This window comes from Thunnus thynnus, chromosome 4 (genome assembly GCF_963924715.1).
Source record: "Thunnus thynnus chromosome 4, fThuThy2.1, whole genome shotgun sequence".
In the NCBI taxonomy this organism is placed as follows: Eukaryota; Metazoa; Chordata; class Actinopteri; order Scombriformes; family Scombridae; genus Thunnus; species Thunnus thynnus.
The window spans coordinates 18,202,481-18,221,165 of record NC_089520.1 but is presented as its reverse complement, the minus strand read 5'-3'; the positions used below and the strand labels follow the sequence as shown (position 1 = coordinate 18,221,165).

General features: G+C 39.6%; 1 protein-coding gene across 2 annotated transcripts in view; it reads left to right on the top strand.

The window, feature by feature from the left end:
* Positions 1–18,249, top strand: part of LOC137181428 (SLIT-ROBO Rho GTPase-activating protein 3-like) — a 34,743-nt gene extending 16,494 nt beyond the window's left edge. The window contains exons 5-22 of one of the 2 annotated variants that reach the window (XM_067587125.1): positions 1,111–1,302; positions 1,609–1,737; positions 1,874–2,095; positions 2,246–2,347; positions 4,234–4,431; positions 4,541–4,625; positions 6,076–6,103; positions 8,764–8,794; positions 9,131–9,191; positions 10,319–10,396; positions 10,699–10,833; positions 10,950–11,055; positions 11,129–11,356; positions 12,445–12,518; positions 12,634–12,814; positions 13,553–13,699; positions 15,347–15,659; positions 15,810–18,249. In XM_067587125.1, the coding sequence (XP_067443226.1) occupies positions 1,111–1,302; positions 1,609–1,737; positions 1,874–2,095; positions 2,246–2,347; positions 4,234–4,431; positions 4,541–4,625; positions 6,076–6,103; positions 8,764–8,794; positions 9,131–9,191; positions 10,319–10,396; positions 10,699–10,833; positions 10,950–11,055; positions 11,129–11,356; positions 12,445–12,518; positions 12,634–12,814; positions 13,553–13,699; positions 15,347–15,659; positions 15,810–16,274 (2,775 nt within the window). In that variant the 3' untranslated portion in view covers positions 16,275–18,249. Of the gene's footprint in view, positions 1–1,110; positions 1,303–1,608; positions 1,738–1,873; positions 2,096–2,245; positions 2,348–4,233; positions 4,432–4,540; positions 4,626–6,075; positions 6,104–7,587; positions 7,691–8,763; positions 8,795–9,130; positions 9,192–10,318; positions 10,397–10,698; positions 10,834–10,949; positions 11,056–11,128; positions 11,357–12,444; positions 12,519–12,633; positions 12,815–13,552; positions 13,700–15,346; positions 15,660–15,809 lie in introns of both variants that reach the window. The other variant, XM_067587124.1, reaches the window with a different exon arrangement.
* The last annotated feature ends 436 nt before the right edge of the window (positions 18,250–18,685 follow it).

Sequence of the window (18,685 nt, the reverse complement as noted above, 5' to 3'; positions counted from 1 at the left end):
AAACCACATGAGAAATATTCTCACATGTAACATTATACAGCACTTTAGTGCTTTACTGATATTGATTTTTCCTCTCCCTTTGATTCATGCATTATTAAATGCCTGTCTGCAGCTCAGCAGCACACAGCAGAAGGAATTGCAGTAGCCTGTTAAAATTTGGGCTAGATAAAGTTATAGCGTTAATGAAAATCGTATGATTTGTTTATATTATCTGCTTGTGTGGTGCATGCAAAATTAGGTACTGTATGGGTCTGTCTTTGTCAGCCTGCTGGTCTCTGCTATTGATCTGCTGCTGGCTTTTTGTGGAACTGAAGTAGTTTCTTGTTTCGCAGGTTGCAGGGAAGTTTGCTCACTGTCACTTTGTAACCTCCTTCCTCCCTTGCTGATCGATCTCACTGTCCTATGCACATCAGTTACAGTCAGGGTTGCTAGGAAACCAGGACTTGAGAGTGATGGAGTAGCAGACATTTAATTTGGCTGCTGATTTAGGATTCCTAGTTAAACATTTACACGTGATCTCTTTTAATAATGTGACAATTTCTTCTAAAGCAAACTGAATAGGAGTCTAGATTATGTTTGTGAATGGGAGTGAGATACTCTACGGTAGGGAAAGGAAACAAAGAGCAATGGTGAACCCTGGTTGTAGTACTTGCTTTAACCTATTTTTTAACCTACTAGAATGCTGCGATGAAGACAAACAAACAGAACAGTGTAGGCACATCAGACAGACACACCCAGCACAACACCGCCAGCTAAGTAAGGAAATGTCAATCAAAATGTGATAATATAAGCAGGATGAGTAAGCTGCAGCGGAATGAAAAAAATGAATCCGGGGTAACATGAGTTCATACATTAGTGTGGAAAACATTTGTAGTAATTTAGTTAATCAAATTATAATTATGTTGTTATGAAATTATATCTGATACCCTACATTGTGATTCATATTATGATGTACATGGAGGACTAGACTGTATGTTTAGAGTGTCAAATAAGTCCTCTGAACTAAGTATGCTTTGGAGATTTTTATTTCTATTCCAGTCACATCCCTTCCAGCTAGTTTGATGCCCTTGATGCTGAATGAAGTTTGACGTTGGATGTATGTTCTTGCAGGTGATGAAGACGTACCACATGTACCATACTGAGAGCCTCAGCGCTGAGAGCAAGTTGAAGGAGGCAGAGAAACAGGAGGAGAAGCACATTGGCAAGGCCAATGACATTAGCACCAGTCTGCTGCGTTATGGCCATGATGAACGTCCGCAGAGACGGAGCTCTGTCAAAAAGATGGAGAAAATGAAGGAGAAGGTCTGTTTTGGTTGACAGGCCAATACATGATATTGTATTTGCTATACACTCAAGTACAAATACTCTCTAAATGCATCTCTAATGAACTTCTAGATGCACTTTCTGTCTGCACAAATGACATTGGGAAATGTAGTTATTGCTAAAAGGAGCCATCTCTACATTGTCCAAAGTATCACATACATATAGTATATTGATTGATTATAAAAGATAAAATCTGATTGATGTAGTAATGTATTCTTTGAGTACATTAGGAATCCATTTTACATCCTGCATTGATGTGACTGTCTCTTTCTCTTGTCTCCCTAGAGACAAGCCAAGTACTCTGAAAACAAGCTCAAATGCACAAAGGCCCGGAATGACTATCTTCTCAATCTGACAGCCACCAACGCCTTGGTGGCCAAATACTACATCCATGATGTCTCAGATATGATAGATGTAAGGACATACAGTCGGAACCAAAATACGCAAATATGGAAAAAATCTTTATGTGTCAGTGCTTCTTTTGCAGTTTCAGTACTAGGTCTTGTAATGAAAGGTTGAAAAGACTATATGTTTGACTTCTTGCCCTTAGTGTTGTGACTTAGGGTACCATGCAAGCCTGGCACGCACCATGAGAACCTACCTGTCTGCAGAGTATAGTCTGGAGACTTCTCGCCATGAGGGTTTGGACTTGCTGGAGGGAGCAGTAGATGCCATGGACATCAGAGGAGACAAGCTGAAGTTTATGGACACGCACAGCCAGATCTTTTGCCCTCCAGCACGCTTTGACTATCAGCCACATATGGGGGATGAGGTGAGCCATTGGAGAAGGACGGGGCCATTACGATTTGTTTGCAGGTCTTAGGTCACCAATCTTTTTGTAGAGTCATAGTGCGCCTCATCACGTTTGCTGCTCTCTATGTTAAATCCCCCAGGTAATGTCTCCTTTCTCCTTTTATGCCAGGTGTGTCAGGTGAGTGCACAGCAGCCTGTCCAGACAGAGCTCTTGATGCGCTACCACCAGCTACAGTCTCGCCTGGCCACGCTCAAGATAGAAAACGAAGAGGTGAGATGTTCTGTGCACACAAATCTCAGTGGGTTGAGGGTAGTGAGTTCCTGCGTTTCATTTCAAAATGAAGCAAGGTCACTGCAAGTATGCTATTCAGGCTAATGTATTTTTCTGCTGATTCAGAGGAGTACAAATGGCTAAATATACTGAGTCATATATTAATATAATACTAGTCTTTGTGGATCAATATTTACATACATAAACGGTACCCCTTATGTGTATCTACGACTGTATAGTTAGAATGAAACACATTCATTTGACACAATTAAGATGAAAATAAGTTGTTTGTGCCACTTCTGCATCAAAGCACAGTAATGAGAAAATAAGATAATTGGTTAAAGCATGAAGGAGTCATCAGGAATGTAAGTGAAAAACATAAAAAAACCTGCTGTAGAGTAACGTGATGTGCACATAATAGTCTGATTGTTGAGTAAAATGTAACATAATAATGCAGAGACCATTGCCTATCAACAGATGACTGCACAATACTGCGCCAGGAAATGAAATGTCTTATCATTCAAACCATCAGTCAAGTGCAATCATAAGAGCAGGAAGTTGACATGTCTGCCACTCAGTAGAGTTCTCTAAAACAGGACACGTCGTTAATGTGCAACGTGGTCTTTCAGAAAGAAGAAGCTTTTGTTTTTTGGGCTTTCTATGATCAGTTGGACATTTAGGGAAATATACTTATTTGCATATTTTGAGTGTGATATCTGTCCATTAAATATGAAGCTACTTTTACAGCCAGCAGCTGGATAGCTTAGCTTAGCATAAAGACTGGAAGCAGGGAGAAACAACTAGCCTGGTCTTGGTTACTTATTCAGTCAATTGGTAGTCCTGCACATAAAGCCCTGTGAAAGCACAATTTGTCATTTTTACACTTCGGTTTTTGTACAGAACGAACAAATGAGATAAAGTTTTCATTCGTGAGTTTTAGAGGTGCTAGTGGGCAGATTTTATTACATTTGGACTCATACATTCTTCCAGGCTTTATGCTAATCTCAGCCAACACGCTGTTGGGCGTAGCGTCATATTTACCGCACGTGGGAGGGTTGTCGATCTTTCCATCTAACCTTTGGCAAGACAGCATATTAGCGTATTGTTAAACTATTTTTTTTAAGAAAGATGAGACATAAAAACACTTCATTTGAAGTGTTGCTTCTCTAGTAGGACCTATCTTGCTGGTGGACTATTTCTATCATCACAGTTTATCACTCATCAAAAGACTGGTATTTGTCTTACTTATTATAGCACCAAAGGCGTTTTAATACCTCCTTTGGTATTGCTATATTTTAAACTGGTATTGGCAGCCAGCGCCCTCAGTTCTGTCACTCTAACATGTAACTGCAAACAGGACTGTCACCCTGCATTTGTATTCATCTTTAATCTGACACTGACCTGTGGGGTCGTCTCTCATCCAGTCTCCTGCCCCCACTGGGGGTCAACCCAGCATGCTTTCTGGCCTGCTGGAGGGAGTCACCGAGGCCACTGTGACTCACACAGACCTGTTTAAAGGTCATCAGGGTGTGTATATGTGTCAGTGCCTGTCTGTTATGAATATGGAAATGCACACTCCCTCCCTGTCTGCCTCACATGGAAGGAACATAGTTAATGTTTCATGTCACGACGCTTCATGCTAGGAAGCTAATTACTCTGTTATTTACGGTGCGTCAGTCAAACTGCTGTGAAAATGGCCTGCAGTGGTACAATCTTGGACTGTGCTGGCTTGTTTACACCATACAGCTTGTTTGTGATACTGAGAAGATTTTATGTGCATAATTTACCTAATAATATTTCATATTAATCACAAATATATTGTAATTGTACATACTTTTAAAATTATAGTCACATGTTCAATTGTGTTTGTCTGCTGTGTGTGTCAGGTGAGGAAGACCCTAGACGCCACCATGCAGACCCTTCAGGACATGCTTACAGTGGAGGACTTTGATGTTTCAGAGGCCTTCCAGCACAGCCAATCCACAGAGTCGGTCAAATCAGCCTCCTCTGACTCCTATATGAGCAAGGCAAACATCGCTAAGAGACGAGCCAATCAGCAGGAGACTGAGGGCTTCTACTTCACTGTGAGTCTTTGAAGAAATGAGGGCACAATGGCATGAAACACATACAGTACAACTACAAATAGCCCTATATATAACCTACTATTTGTCTTTTTTCCTGATTCATGTGCAGAAATACAAGGAGTATTTGAATGGCAGCAATCTTATTATCAAACTTCAGGCCAAGCATGACCTTCTGAAGCAGACGCTAGGAGAAGGTGAGACTTATTAAAACATTATTACTGCACATCAGTGTGATGGTGGTATTACTGTCAGTGGGCAACTATTAATGTACAAATAATATAAAAACATATGTCAAGAGAGTCTGCCAAGACAAGAATAAGACTGGGTGTCCTTAATATGCAGATGGTGTTACATATCTCTATCTGGTAGCTATATTTTCAACAAAAATTAATTAAAAATGTAAAAAATACAGTATATCTCCATCTGGAGCTCTGTGGTGCTTTTAGAAATAGAATACAAAATGATGTTATACTGACGTTGTCATTTGCTTGACAACTTGACAATTTTTGGACCTAAAATGAGGCCACAGGCTAAAAAAAAACCTCCATTCCTTGATTAGATGTACTTTGCTTGAAGGTTATGTCATGCCATAGTTTGTTTATATAGTGAATGTGCATTAACCTGAGCCAGAAGGGTGAATAAGGATGTGTATCTTTCCATGTCAGTGAGTTGGTACTTCAAAATCTTGCAAGCATCTGCTTTTGATTATAGATTAGTCTTTGGGCCATTGCATAGTTTTTCACGCTCCTTTGTGGATCATCAGTCAGATATAGTAAATGGTACAACTCCTGTAGATACACAAGGGTGTATATGGTGACACTTGATTGATCATTTTAATTTAAAATACAAATTAATTTCAGGCAGCAAAGAATTATTTTCTGCTCAAGCTGTGTCTGCCAAAGCACACCAAACTTAACAGGAAAATTATATAATTACAGCATGAAGGTTTGGGAATCTAATCTACATTTTATGATGAGTAGTGCTTGAGTGCTTGAAGGGTATTTCTTGCCCTACTTTGTTCATATATTCCTCATATTTAATATGCATTAATCTGAGCCAAAAGAATAAACACAAATGTATAATGATCCATGTCATCGAGTTGCTCCTTCAAACTCATGCAAGCGTCTGCTTCAGGGTTGAAATTATGTGTGTTTGACATAAAGAAGGATTGTGCTGGAAGCTGCTTTACACATGACATGATCCTTGGACAAACATTTCTGATTGACTGATCAAAGTGAGACCTTAATTTGTTTGTGTGCAGTGTGTGCAAATGTGGTGCGCAATGTTAAATATCATGAAATCATCACACCATACAAATCAGCTCTCACAACTTCCCACTCTTGTTGCCCCTGGATACATTTTCACTTTGCAGAGAGAGTAGACAGGCTATCCCCTTCTGGGGCTCTTGTGCTGTTTCTAGGGCGACCGATGAATGACCACTGCTTGGCGGTGAGTCAAATGCAGCCATGGTGCTCACCCCATTGAGCCCGTCTGAATAGATGCCCGTTTTCTCATAACACCCCTTTCCGTCTCCATCTGCCAGCCTTGTATAGTCGGCCAGCACTCAACCGTACCACAAACGTCTGTGACTGTAAAACTAGTGTATACTAATTTAGTCTCTTTCTCCTCTGTTTTTTCTTTTAGGGGAGAGGGCTGAATATGGAACAACAAGGTAAGATGTCCAGTGACAAGAGGGTGAATAAAGTAGGCGATGATGTGTAAAATCCTTCCCTTCGTGTCCCTGGATGTGGCAGAAATTAGATCACCGTGTCCCAACTTCTCTCTGAGTTGTTGAACAATGGGTGATCCCAATTAGAGAAGGTGGTGCTCAGAGTACTTCCTAGTTTGAATCTATAAAAATGTGTGAAGACTAAGAAATGCAATGCCAGTAAGATGGATAATGTCCTGCTGTTGTTCTATTTATAAACAATTGTTAGCGGCAAATGAAGAATATTGACTAGGTAGTCTTATGCATCATTTAATACAAGAGTTTGACTTTTACCAATTTTGATCTATGTTATATTTAATTAAAATCTTTATTTAGTTTGATGTGTGATAATTTGCTGTAGTTTTATAGCTCATGAAGTTTGCTTCAGCAGCTGTGTCTATGGGTCAATTTAAAGGAAAAGACATTTTGGGAAATACACTCATTTGTTTTCTTGCCAAGATTTTATGAGAAGATTGATACTACTGTCATTATGCTAAGTATGAAGCTACAGCCACAGCCAGTCAGCTTAGCTTAGCACAAAAACTGGAAACCACCAGCCCCTCTAAAGTTCACTAAGCAGCATCTTGTTATATCTTGTTAGTTTAATCTGTACTAAAACTGAAGTGAACAAACAACATATTGTGGTCTTACGGGGGGTTACTTCCTAAACAATTTCTTGGCCAGGTACAGTCACTTCCTCTGGTTGCCTTGCACTCTCACAGTGACATCAAGACTCGTTAGGATTAAACAAACAAGATGAAACTTTAGAGAGAGATAGGCTATCTGATTTCCCCGTAGGCTATAAAATAATGGACTGTGCCATTTTGATGCCACTGTGATGTCACACAATGATTGTAGTCTCCTGTTTTGAAGCCTCAAGTTTGACCATTGCCATCTTGGAATTTTGGAGCCAGAAGTGATCATATTTGGACGAGAGGGTGGAGCTGCCCCTAACACTAGCACTAGGTGCTAGCTTGGTAAACACGGTGCATTTACAGTCTATGGCTAACTGTGATAATGCTAATACTAATGCTAATTTTTGTTAGCAAGAAAACAGGCTTAAAACCATTAAAACAAAGTGTACGTACCGAAAAAAAATGAACATCCGACTTAGAGGGTTGTGTAATACAACCAAATGCTGAGCAACTTTTTTTAGGCAACCAAAACGTTACAATTAACTTTCAATAACTGAAAGAACTTTGAAATAGCGACAGCTACAGCTACGCTCTGTGAATCTGGGGTTGCACCGTGGTTATGATAGGATCATTGATCTTCTCATCTGATTGTCAAGAGAAAGCGTATATTTCCCAAAATGTGGAACTATTTTAATGTTTTAAACATGTTTTTGGAAATTGCAAATTACTGATGGAAAGACATGAAAACAACATGACTTGCATTATTATTCAAATTGCCATGTACCAACCATACACCCCCCACCATCTCCCCAGGCCCCCCACTCTTCCCCCTAAACCCCAGAGAATGCGGAAGTCTAGACCTCGCTCCATTTTTAACCGTAAGCTGTTTAACGGCAATATGGAGGCCTTCATCCAGGTATCAGCCCATCTGTGCTCTTTGTCTCTCCATGAGCTCAGCTGTCTCGCTAGCAGTCCTTGGGGGTTCTCTTGCCTTTGACCACTCTTTTATCCAAATGTTGGCTCACTCATGCACTGACTTTCTTCTTGCTCATTGCCTTGTATTCACAGTCTTGCGATTTAGGAAAGACAGGGTCAGGTTAAAATCAATCACACACGTTCTGGAGTGGAGATGGTTTGTTTTCAAAAGTGCCACACCGGAGCAAGGTTTGCTTTCAACATTCTTACTCCTGTGAGCCTCAGCCTCCACACGCTGAATTAATTTGGCTTTATGTATAGTGTCATTTGGCCATGCACCAGCCATGTTAGGCTATGCAAATAAACACATGGACACATCCACTCAAACGGGCAGGCAGACAGAGTGTGCACCAACAGGACTGGAGATAACTAATCAGAATTCTGTGTTGATTAATCTATTAGTCAATCAGGAGAAAAGTTGTATTTGATAATCAATTGATCTTTCAAGTGATTTTTTTTTAAGCAAAAATATCAAATATTTCTTAGTTCCAGGTTGTAACTTGTAAGAATTTGTTACTTTTATTTGTCTTACATGATAATAACCTGACTATCTTAAGCCTTCAATAATTTGATGATTGTCATCTTGGGCTGTAATAAATTGTGTTGGGCATTTTTCACTATTTTATGATGTTTTACAGACCAAATGATTAATCAATTAATTGAGAAAATAATGGCCAGAGAAATCAATAATGAAAATAATTGTTAGTTGCAGACTTTGAATTCATCCATGTATTCAGAGTTTTCCTCTTGATAAAACAGTCTTTTCTGGCTTAAAAAAGTGCCGTATGTAGCCCTCCCATCATCCTCTCGGGTAGCACTCCCACCCCCACACACCCCCCCCTCCCCTAAGTCATGTCCTCATGTCTCACACCCCACAAGGCACTGATGCTTTGGCTTTTCTCTCAGGTCAGGCCTCCTCTTTTTCTCTCTGTAAGATCTGTCTTTCTCACTAACCTGTTGTGGTTGTTGTTGCCTCTCTTCCTCTGTCTACGTGCCTTACTGCTCTCTGCCCAGGGGAAGAAGGAATGTCCGTGCCAGGAGTCAGGTACTCTGTCTTATAGCAGGGCGGGATCATCACACTGTGTTCAGTATGCTAACCAACATTTCTGTGCTTCTGGCCTGTTGGTGTTCCTGATGTATGAAAATACTGTAGTTATAGCATTAGCCGAAGTGCTGTTAACACTAACACAGTGTTGTTCTGTACACTTAGTTATTTTTTAAAAAAATCATTAAATGATAAACAATGTTTTTTTAGTTCTGTGAAGTTAATTCATTTGAAATGCTGGCTCTATAGGCTTCTAATGATAAAACCCTGCTAGCATGACTATTTGTTTTCTATTACAAATACCTCCAATAATGATCATTTGAATCTGTCTGGTAGGACTCAGGGCAGCCTATACCAGTGGTGGTTGAGAGCTGCATTCGATACATCAATCTGTATGGTAGGTTCCTGAATATGTTCATATGTTGCCTTTCTTTTTGAAAATTATTGACTTGAGCAGTTTTGTCAGGGAATCATACAGTGTATGTTCTCAGTGCTTGTTAATTTGTAGCTTTCTCAGTCTTAAGAATATATCAACCAATGCATACTATCTACCTGATTTTTAATAGGGCTTGTCAAATTCTTTCTTCAGTGTGTCTTGTTTCAGATTATGCTTTGGGCATTTGCAGGTTCTGTGAACATGTAAATTGTAGAAGTTCATTACAGAGCTATCCGATCATATCTGGGAGTTCATACATTTACTCATACATCTGTTTTTGCTGTTAGTGGTGATATGGGATGGGAATTTTCAAACGTCAAACACAAATGTGAGATTTGTAAATGTGTACACATGTAAATATGAACAACGGCTCACTACTAAGATCTTAAAGTAGGACATTTTGCATGGGCATTCCTAGACTAGTGAAGTGAAGTCTATGATTTTTGTATATAAAATGACAGATTACTGTATTCATGATGCTCAGAGCAAATAGTTTCTTATGTATCAGGAAAGATAAAGATGGTTTGTTGATGTTTGGCACAATAAATCATATTGTTTCATAGAAAACAACTCCAGTGTAGTAAATTAAAGGGTCTCCTAATATCTAGTGCTTTTTAATGACAAAGGCATATTTGTGAATGTTATAGTGCAACCAGAGATGTGCTAATCATTTTGCGGTAATGGCTAATAACAACTAGCTCACTTCCCCTTAAAGTGGACCAGAAGAAATTTTCTTTATCTTTGTTTTTTGCCATTGCAGACTGCTCTGATCTTTCAGTGGAGCTTTCATATCCAGTCTCACACAATAGTATACACACTCACAAAATCTGGTGTATACCAACATTTGTTTATATATACATTTGTTTTGTTTATATGCCTCATTGCAATGTACAGTGCTTAAGTGCTGTGGCTACACTGAGGGGATTTTTGGTCATATTTCAATTTATAGTCATCCACCAACTATAAATGTGCTGAAAAATTCAACTATGTGACTGTTGGTGTATTTTATATTTGGGTGTGTCCATTTTTAGTGATACCTTTTTATCTCTTTTTTTCTGATTTACACTAATGGCTCTGTCTGTCCCCAGGTCTTCAGCAGCAAGGTATATTTCGAGTTCCAGGATCCCAGGTCGAAGTCAACGATATTAAAAATGCATTTGAAAGAGGTTAGTCCCAGTGTGCTTGGCCATCTCCTCTTGATTGATTTTAAATTGCGTTTTGTCCACCTCAAAAGCCACAGACTCTCCCACACACATCTAAAGTGGAAATAAAGAGCCTGTGTGTCATGTAACATGTAACCCTGTAATGGACATGTTAAACCATTTTAGATGCATAATGCATAAGATCAGCATCTTGGATAATTGCACTCTCAATGTTTATATTAACCTCCCAACTTGCAAAAAAATTGCATCAGCAGCATGTGAAGTGAATGATTAATAAATGGACTACATGTATGTTATGTCTGTAGGAGAGGATCCACTAGTGGATGATCAAAGTGATCATGACATCAACTCTGTGGCGGGCGTTCTTAAGCTCTACTTCAGGGGGCTGGAAAACCCTCTGTTCCCTAAAGAGCGTTTCCTTGACCTCATATCCACTACCAGTGAGTCACATTCCAGGAAAACATTTTCAGATCAAATGTAAGGTTTTTATTTTTTCTACAATTGTTTCACTCATTCTTTGTTGCTTTATTTTTTTCTTTTTTTTTTTTTTTTGCAGAGCTCGACTCAGGCGCAGAAAGAGCTCATCACCTCCAGCAGATAATTGTGACTCTTCAGCGGCCTGTGATCATTGTCATGAGATACCTGTTTGCCTTTCTAAATCAGTAAGTCATGCCACAGCAAATTTAGTCTTTTTAGACTCGATTATAGTGGCACTTATTGCCTCTGTCTTTCCAGTCTTTCCCAGTACAGTGATGAGAACATGATGGACCCGTACAACCTGGCTATCTGCTTTGGCCCTACATTGATGCCCATACCAGATGAGCAGGATCCTGTGGCCTGCCAAGCGCATGTTAATGAGGTCATTAAGACTATTATCATCCACCATGAGGTCATCTTCCCAACCCAGCGTGAGTTGGAGGGACCTGTGTATGAAAAGTGCATGGCTGGAGGAGAGGAGTACTGGTAAGTATAAAATAAGGTGTCCAACATGTGTCATATTACAGTTTTCTCAACAACTTAACACTCAAACCAAAAAATATCTAACATTTTAAACCTCAGCATACATTCTAATACCCAAAACGGAAAAATTTTATTTATATAGAAAGCCTTTGTAGTGAGAGTGATAAAACTGAGCTGATGACAGTTTATAGCAGGTGAAACTTTATCCACTGCTTAGTCAGGTAAAAAAATGCCTATCCCATGGACATGATCTTGTGGCTAGAAAGAAACCCTTTTTTTCTAGTACATAGTCATCCTGTTTTCTACCGTGTCTTCTATCTAGGACACTATGTACCAAACAGTGTGTGGAAGTCTTAACAATCTTTAATCATATTTCAGGGTATATTGTTTTATTTTTGAGCAGTAGACTAATAACAAGGCTGTGTTTACCCCTGGATACTTTAAATAGGACTACACTTAAATAATCCTACTGACAAATGAAGATATTTATAGTAGTGTTGAGGACATACAGTATGTATTCACTTGGTTCTTGTAAAGATGTATGCATAAAATATTGTATTTGTATTATTTGAATGCAAAATCCAATTTTAGATCTTACATTTTGTTTGGCAAGCTATTTACTGAACACTGTCTGTATATGATGTGTTCAAAGTTTTGAGCACAGTGGAATTAACCTTTAGAAAAACTCTATAATAAGTATTGTATTATGAATTATTTGTTTATGTTCTATAATGTTTTTTAATTAATTCTGTATTTAATTCTTTTTGAATGAATCTTTAAGCTCCTTTTTAATAATATTTTTTGGGGCATTTTTATGCCTTTATTGGATAACAACAGTTGAGACATGACAGCAAACAAGGGGAGAGAGACGGGGAATGACATGCAACAAGGGTCCACACTGAACCACCAACGCTGCATCTATGTGGCCTTAATCAGTAGACTACCAGGGCGCGCCCAAATATACATTATTTAACAAGAATGTATGACTCTTAGCTTTTTTTTTTTTTTAGAAAGATAGAGATAGAAGAAAACCACAACTCTGTCTCTTCTTTTTTGGGTATTCCTGACTGACTCCATATTTCTCTATCCAGTGAAAGTCCCCACAGTGAGCCGGGTGTGCTTGACGAGATAGACAATGGTACTGGACCCAACACTAGTGATGAAGGTGAGTCACCAAACACAGTCAATCCACTGTCACGACTGTAACAATGGCTGTCAGTGCTGACAGAGTAAATAATCAGATGTCTCAGATTGGATGCTGTCACACACTTTTATTGCAGAATTGGAGCAGATAGAGGCCATAGCGAAGTTTGACTATGTGGGTCGAAGTCCGAGAGAGCTTTCCTTCAAGAAAGGAGCCTCTTTGTTACTCTACCTGCGAGCCTCTGAGGACTGGTGGGAGGGCCGACATAATGGCGTGGATGGGCTGATCCCACATCAGTACATTGTGGTACAGGACATGTAAGTAAGATGCAATTCTTATGTGAAGCCCTGTTGTGAATTGTGACAATAAAAAATAACCAACATAAGATAGTTGTTATCTCAGAATCAGAAACTGTATCCGAGCAGTGATCCAGTCAAGAAGTCAGTACCCTAGTTCTGCTGTGGGACAAAAGAGGGCCATGTAAGACTTGGTTATTATTTATGTTGCTTTATTTTCCCAAATTGCATGTTTCTATTCTTACTGCCCTTGCTAGCTGTGTTGTGGTTTCCATTAGCTTAGCCTTATAAAATCTCTGCCTTCATAAAGATCAGTGTGAATTAAATGCTGCCCTGTTTTCCTGCCTGGTTTCCTTGTTTTCTTGCTAGTTAGTAGACAAAAAGTAGAACACATGGCCCCCTATTAGCAGTTAGGAGGAGCACATTCTGAACTGTACGAGCACTTAGGTCACTCCTCAAATAAAACCTTTAATTTCCACTCGAGCCTCCTGCCTGATAACCACTACTGCATTACAGGGCAGGTAACAATATTAAAGCCTGATTAAGAAGAGGAGTGATGTACTACCAACTGTAGCTCCCAGGGACTGATAAATGGTTAATTTTGTCTGTAAAAATAAGGAGACATACTGTGGTGATGATATATTGGTTTTCATGGGAATAATGTAATTGTTAAGGATTCTGAAGTAAAAGCCAATATGAACATTTCCTAAAGACAGAGGCCATTTATTTAGAACATTTTCCGCTGTCTGTCTGTATCAGGGATGATGCATTCTCAGATAACATGCAGAGGACTGATAGCGAGGCCAGCAGTGGACCACACCATGATGACCGAGCCTCATCCAGGAATGACCGCCAATCTCCTTGCGAACACACACCTGAGCACCGCTTTGGACCAGCACTGGGGAGGTAGGGCTTAGTTAAAACTCATGTCAGAGGTACTGGGAGGGCACAAGGGCACATACAAATGCACATATACTATATGCAAGCACAGTTAATAGAATTGGAGCTCATATAGGCACTAAAAAATCTATTTTTGCATTTTAAAGCCACTATATGTAGAATTTTTGTGTCACTATAGAATCTTTCAAATTATTCTAATGCAGGCTATGTGTATGTGTATTAAGTCCATTCATGTCATTGTCCCTGGGTCAGATCTGAGGAAGACATAATACCAAAATGCATTGCTGTCTGCAAATCAGAAATGTTCAAATCCTACACAGTGACTTTAACTTATTCAGCATCAAGAAACTCATAACTGATAAGATAGGTGCCTGAGCAATGGAGCAAGTGGAGCAAATGCATCCCCATTATTCAGTTAGGGGGAGCAAAGTTATGGTTTTGCTACCCCAATTTTTGTCTTTTTAAAAATAAACTTATCATCATACAGTCCCCGCAATTATATTTAAGCAGCCTATATCAATGATCATTTTCCAATTTTCAGCAACTGACAGAAACAAGTAATAAAAAAGCTGACATTTTCGGACCACTCTTCAAGTTGGTTCAGTCCAACCCGTTGTGAGAGAGAGACGGACAGAGCGTAGCTTTTCCTCACAGCACCAAAGTGTCTGAATTAACAAACAGTTAAATGTTCAGCGATGGAAAGTAACTTGTTTAGACTTCTGTAGTTTAGACTTCTGCTTTAGTTTCAGTTTTAGTCAGACTTTGGATGGAATTATTTTTAAATATGATGACCCATCACTCCATATTATGATCTCTCATCCGGCTGTTCTGTACTGTGTACTTTCATTATTACTGTAAGTTTACTGTAAGGGGAAGTAAGGTTTAGTCCTCAACTAAAATGGCCCTGAGGAGCAAAAATCACCTTCTGAATTGTGCATTGAAATAGTCCTTGATTTGAGATAATGTAGTTTAAAATAATCTGCTTTTGAAGTTATGATTATTCATTCCTGTATAACATTACAACTACAATAGCTACCACTAGAACCTGTGTGTGGGATTAGAATTAGATAGTTGTTTTGAGGCCATTTCATTCATTCAAACTGTTTCTACTTTGTTGCAATTGTTAGATTTTGAAGATATCCTTGTGAATATTGAGATTAGCAGCCCTCAGATTTAACATTGTTTAACCAGAGTTAATTATATAAATGGTATTGTGATGTGTTTTAAGACTATTTCATTTATATAAATTGTTTGTCCTTGTTTAAGCTTGAAGATGGCCTAGTGACCTGCGACCTACAAACATTTTAGGCTCCATAATGTTTTTCTGAATATAATTTCAATTATGAAATAGCCATTCTTCTAATAATCATTTCCTGTCCTGATCCACCCAGTTATATACTGTTCTTGATGCATTCCTGGTTTTCATAGCACACTCAATCTAACTAAACTAGTCTAGTGTAGGTGGCTGTTTCCAAGAGGTTAGGTGGTGTAGAAATGCAGGAAATGTGTTTTAAATTACAATTTTTTTTTTCTGAGGGTGGACCCGCAAACCCCCCCACCAATTATGTATCTTTCCAAGTCTGCTCTCCCATTTTAATACATAACCAGGCACCTATGACTGATAAGATGTATCAAATATGGGATTTTTCTTAGGGTGAGAGTGCGATCAGATGGAGCTGCAGTTCCACGCCACAGGAACGGTGACGGTCACAGCCCCACCAGAGCTTCAGACCAGCCCCCTAGGGTGATGCCTCGGCCCTGCAGCCCACACAAAATAGCTGTTAACAGGGGCCCTGCAGACAGTCCAGAGAAACGGCATCTCACCACATTTGGCAGTGCAGGCTGCATCAGCCACCCTGACAGAAAAGCCTTCGCCGACAGCCACTCTCAGCGATCATCACCCAGCACCACCCGCCATGCAAGTTTAGGAGACCACAAAGCCCTGGAGGCTGAGGCTCTCGCTGAAGTGAGTGGTGTCACTTGAATAGACTTTGAAATAGTCAAATACAAAAGAACCTCCACTGATTCAGCCACTTAGGGTTAGTTTTAGTTACTTCTTACCTGACCTCAGTTTCTAAATGTCAACATTATTTTTCTGTCTGCTAATATTTTTCAGGACATAGAAAAAACAATGAATACAGCCCTCCATGAGCTGCGTGAGCTGGAGCGACAGAATGTAGCCAAACATGCCCCTGATGTTGTTCTGGACACACTGGAGCCTCTCAAACACCCTGGCGGAGCCCAGGAGCTGCCCAGAAGCCCTCTACACACTATGGTAATCAGGGATCCAGATGCAGCTCAGCGACGTAGCAGCAGCAGCTCCTCCTCTGAGACCATGACCACTTTTAAACCTGCTCTGTCAGCGCGTAGGCCGAATGCACCTCTAAGGCCCCCACCTGTCAGACCTGTCCGGCCAGCTCCAGTGATTGGACAGGGCCAGGGACCACACCGCTCCAGCAGCTCTAGTTCCTCTGGTCTAGGTAGCCCAGGCATCACTCCCACTGACAGGGTTTTCCCGAAAGCACCCTCCCCATCACCATCCACCTCCTCCTCATCCTCAGACAAACAAGGTAACATGTAGCTCCAGTCAGTCACAGATCAAGTGGTTGAAGAAAACTGTGGATACCGAGTGATTGTGATTACTGTCACGCCCCTACACCTCTTTTTGCCAGCAGAGCAGACCTTGACACTTGGTCTGTACAATGAATATTTATCACTTATCTTGTAAACTGTTGGGCAGCTACTGCTGGTTTTTAGACAACTCTCTGCCCACACATTGACTTGCTAGTGGACAAGTCGATGTTCTGTAACAATGTATTACACAGACATCGGATTTAAATCCATAAGAATCATTTTATAGAATGCGACCATGCTGGATAGCCATGCTGGATAGAAAAAGGGATGCACTGGAAAATACTTAACTGTTTACTGAAATCTGACAATGAAACTCTGAATCTCTATTAAATGTTATTAGGTTACACATACAGTTGTGCTGTGAGCTTGGACTTTGTGTCTGGTTTCCTGTCCCATTATGAGGGAACACTTAAGGGAACATTACACCACTGAGTATGTAGACATACAGTCTGTGCTTGTGGGTTTATGTAGTCTATTAAAACTATAACTCCTTGGGCGCCATTTATATTGAGTGCCAACATATACCAGCAAGTGAAAGGTTCTCAGCAACAGGCAGATACCATGGCTGAACAGGGAAACCAGAGAACTGCCTTAAATTGCAGTTCCTCTAATGACCACTAGATGCTGGCACCAAGGAAACTACAACCCCATTAAGCAGACACTCTTATGTACTCTTATGAAATAAATGCTCACTTTGGTGCCAAGTGGTAGTACAAAAAAATGTAAGGCAAACAGCAATGCTAGCCGCTACACCGCACAGGGAATCAAGAATGAAGGCTGAAAGCAACACATAGACTGCAGTGGGATTGTCTAATTTTTCTACAAATAAAAATATATGCTGTAATTATAAAAACTTATTTCTAAACATAGTGGCTTTGAAATGTAAGAAATGGAAATATCTCTCAGCCTTTCTCTTAAAATGCTCATTTTTGTTCACATGAGGTTAGAGAGAAGGAGTTTGGACAAAAGAATCCCAAAAAACAGTCCTGGTGAAACTCACTGCAGCATAGTGATGAGGTTTTGGTTGACGTTGGTCATCAGCTGGACCACAAATATCCCAGCAAATGTGTTATCTCGGCCAGCACACTATCCAGCCTGGCCAGCTGTAGCAGCACCACTGGCCAATAGCTTGCTGGCTGACCAGGCTGACCGGTAGCAGTGCAACAGCACAGTAACAACCTGTGCCCCTGCCTCTCTGTGTTGCACTTCCTCAACAGTGAACCAGGACTCACATATTGATAAATTCAGAGTGTTCACTGCATGTCAGTGCTGGGAAGCTGTTTCAAAAGGTACTTTTTGAGTCTGATAACGAGACAAGAAAATTAAACTTATCTCAGTGATACAGTGATACAAAGAACGTTGACAATTATTGTGGATATTACAGACATGCCAGACATGCCATTCCTATAACTAATACATGGAAATAAAGATGAAAATCAGCATAAATGTCCTTATAACATAGTCATCTCTCTGTATAAAAAAGATTAGCTGTGTTACCTCAGCAAATAAATAAAACTTCAAGTAACTAATGCACTCATAAACAGGGGATTGTGCTGCATTTGTAGACAGTTCTATGTTTTCATTTCAAAGAAGTTGTACTAGAAACATGATATAGCACATCGGTACCATTGAAGCTTACATAATGTCTAGATTGCACACGGTCAATTCAGGCTGTGTGGGTGTTTAGATGAACTTGTTTACTGTCGGTGGTGTTTGTCGTCTGTCGTATGAGGATGATCAATATATCTTTAAAGTGTAATAGGTACATTTGATTGAACATATATATACATAATGTTAAAGGATACTTGTATAAATAACAATGTATGATAGGAACAGGAAATATTATCATCTCTAGTCTGTAGATTTTTGTAACTCTTATCCTTGCACAAACATTAATAAAAGAATAAATGAAAGCTCACAAACTTGGCAGTCTGTTTATCTTTATTGCAACTTTCAATAAAAATGTACAGTGGAGTTGACTAAAGATCAAAATAGTTGCCACTGATAGTTATGACAGTGTACCACATTGATTGGAAATGCACACAACATTATGTCTATTTTAAAAATACTGAAACTGCATTACTATTTCTCATATGTAACATATATGTGTCTTATACTCTGTATTTACAGAGTCCTTGTTACACTGACCCTCTGTGGTGAAAATGTGCATTAACATACAGTATAAGCACTGTCTACTTCACTTAAACATGTACTGACTAGAGTGGTTTTGCAGTGCCATCTACTGCTTAGCATAGATTTAAGCTCCTTCAGTAACAGGTAAAAATAAAGACAACACTAACATTCAATGCCAGAACAACCACACTCAGATTTGCTTATATTGTACAAGAGTCTGAATCT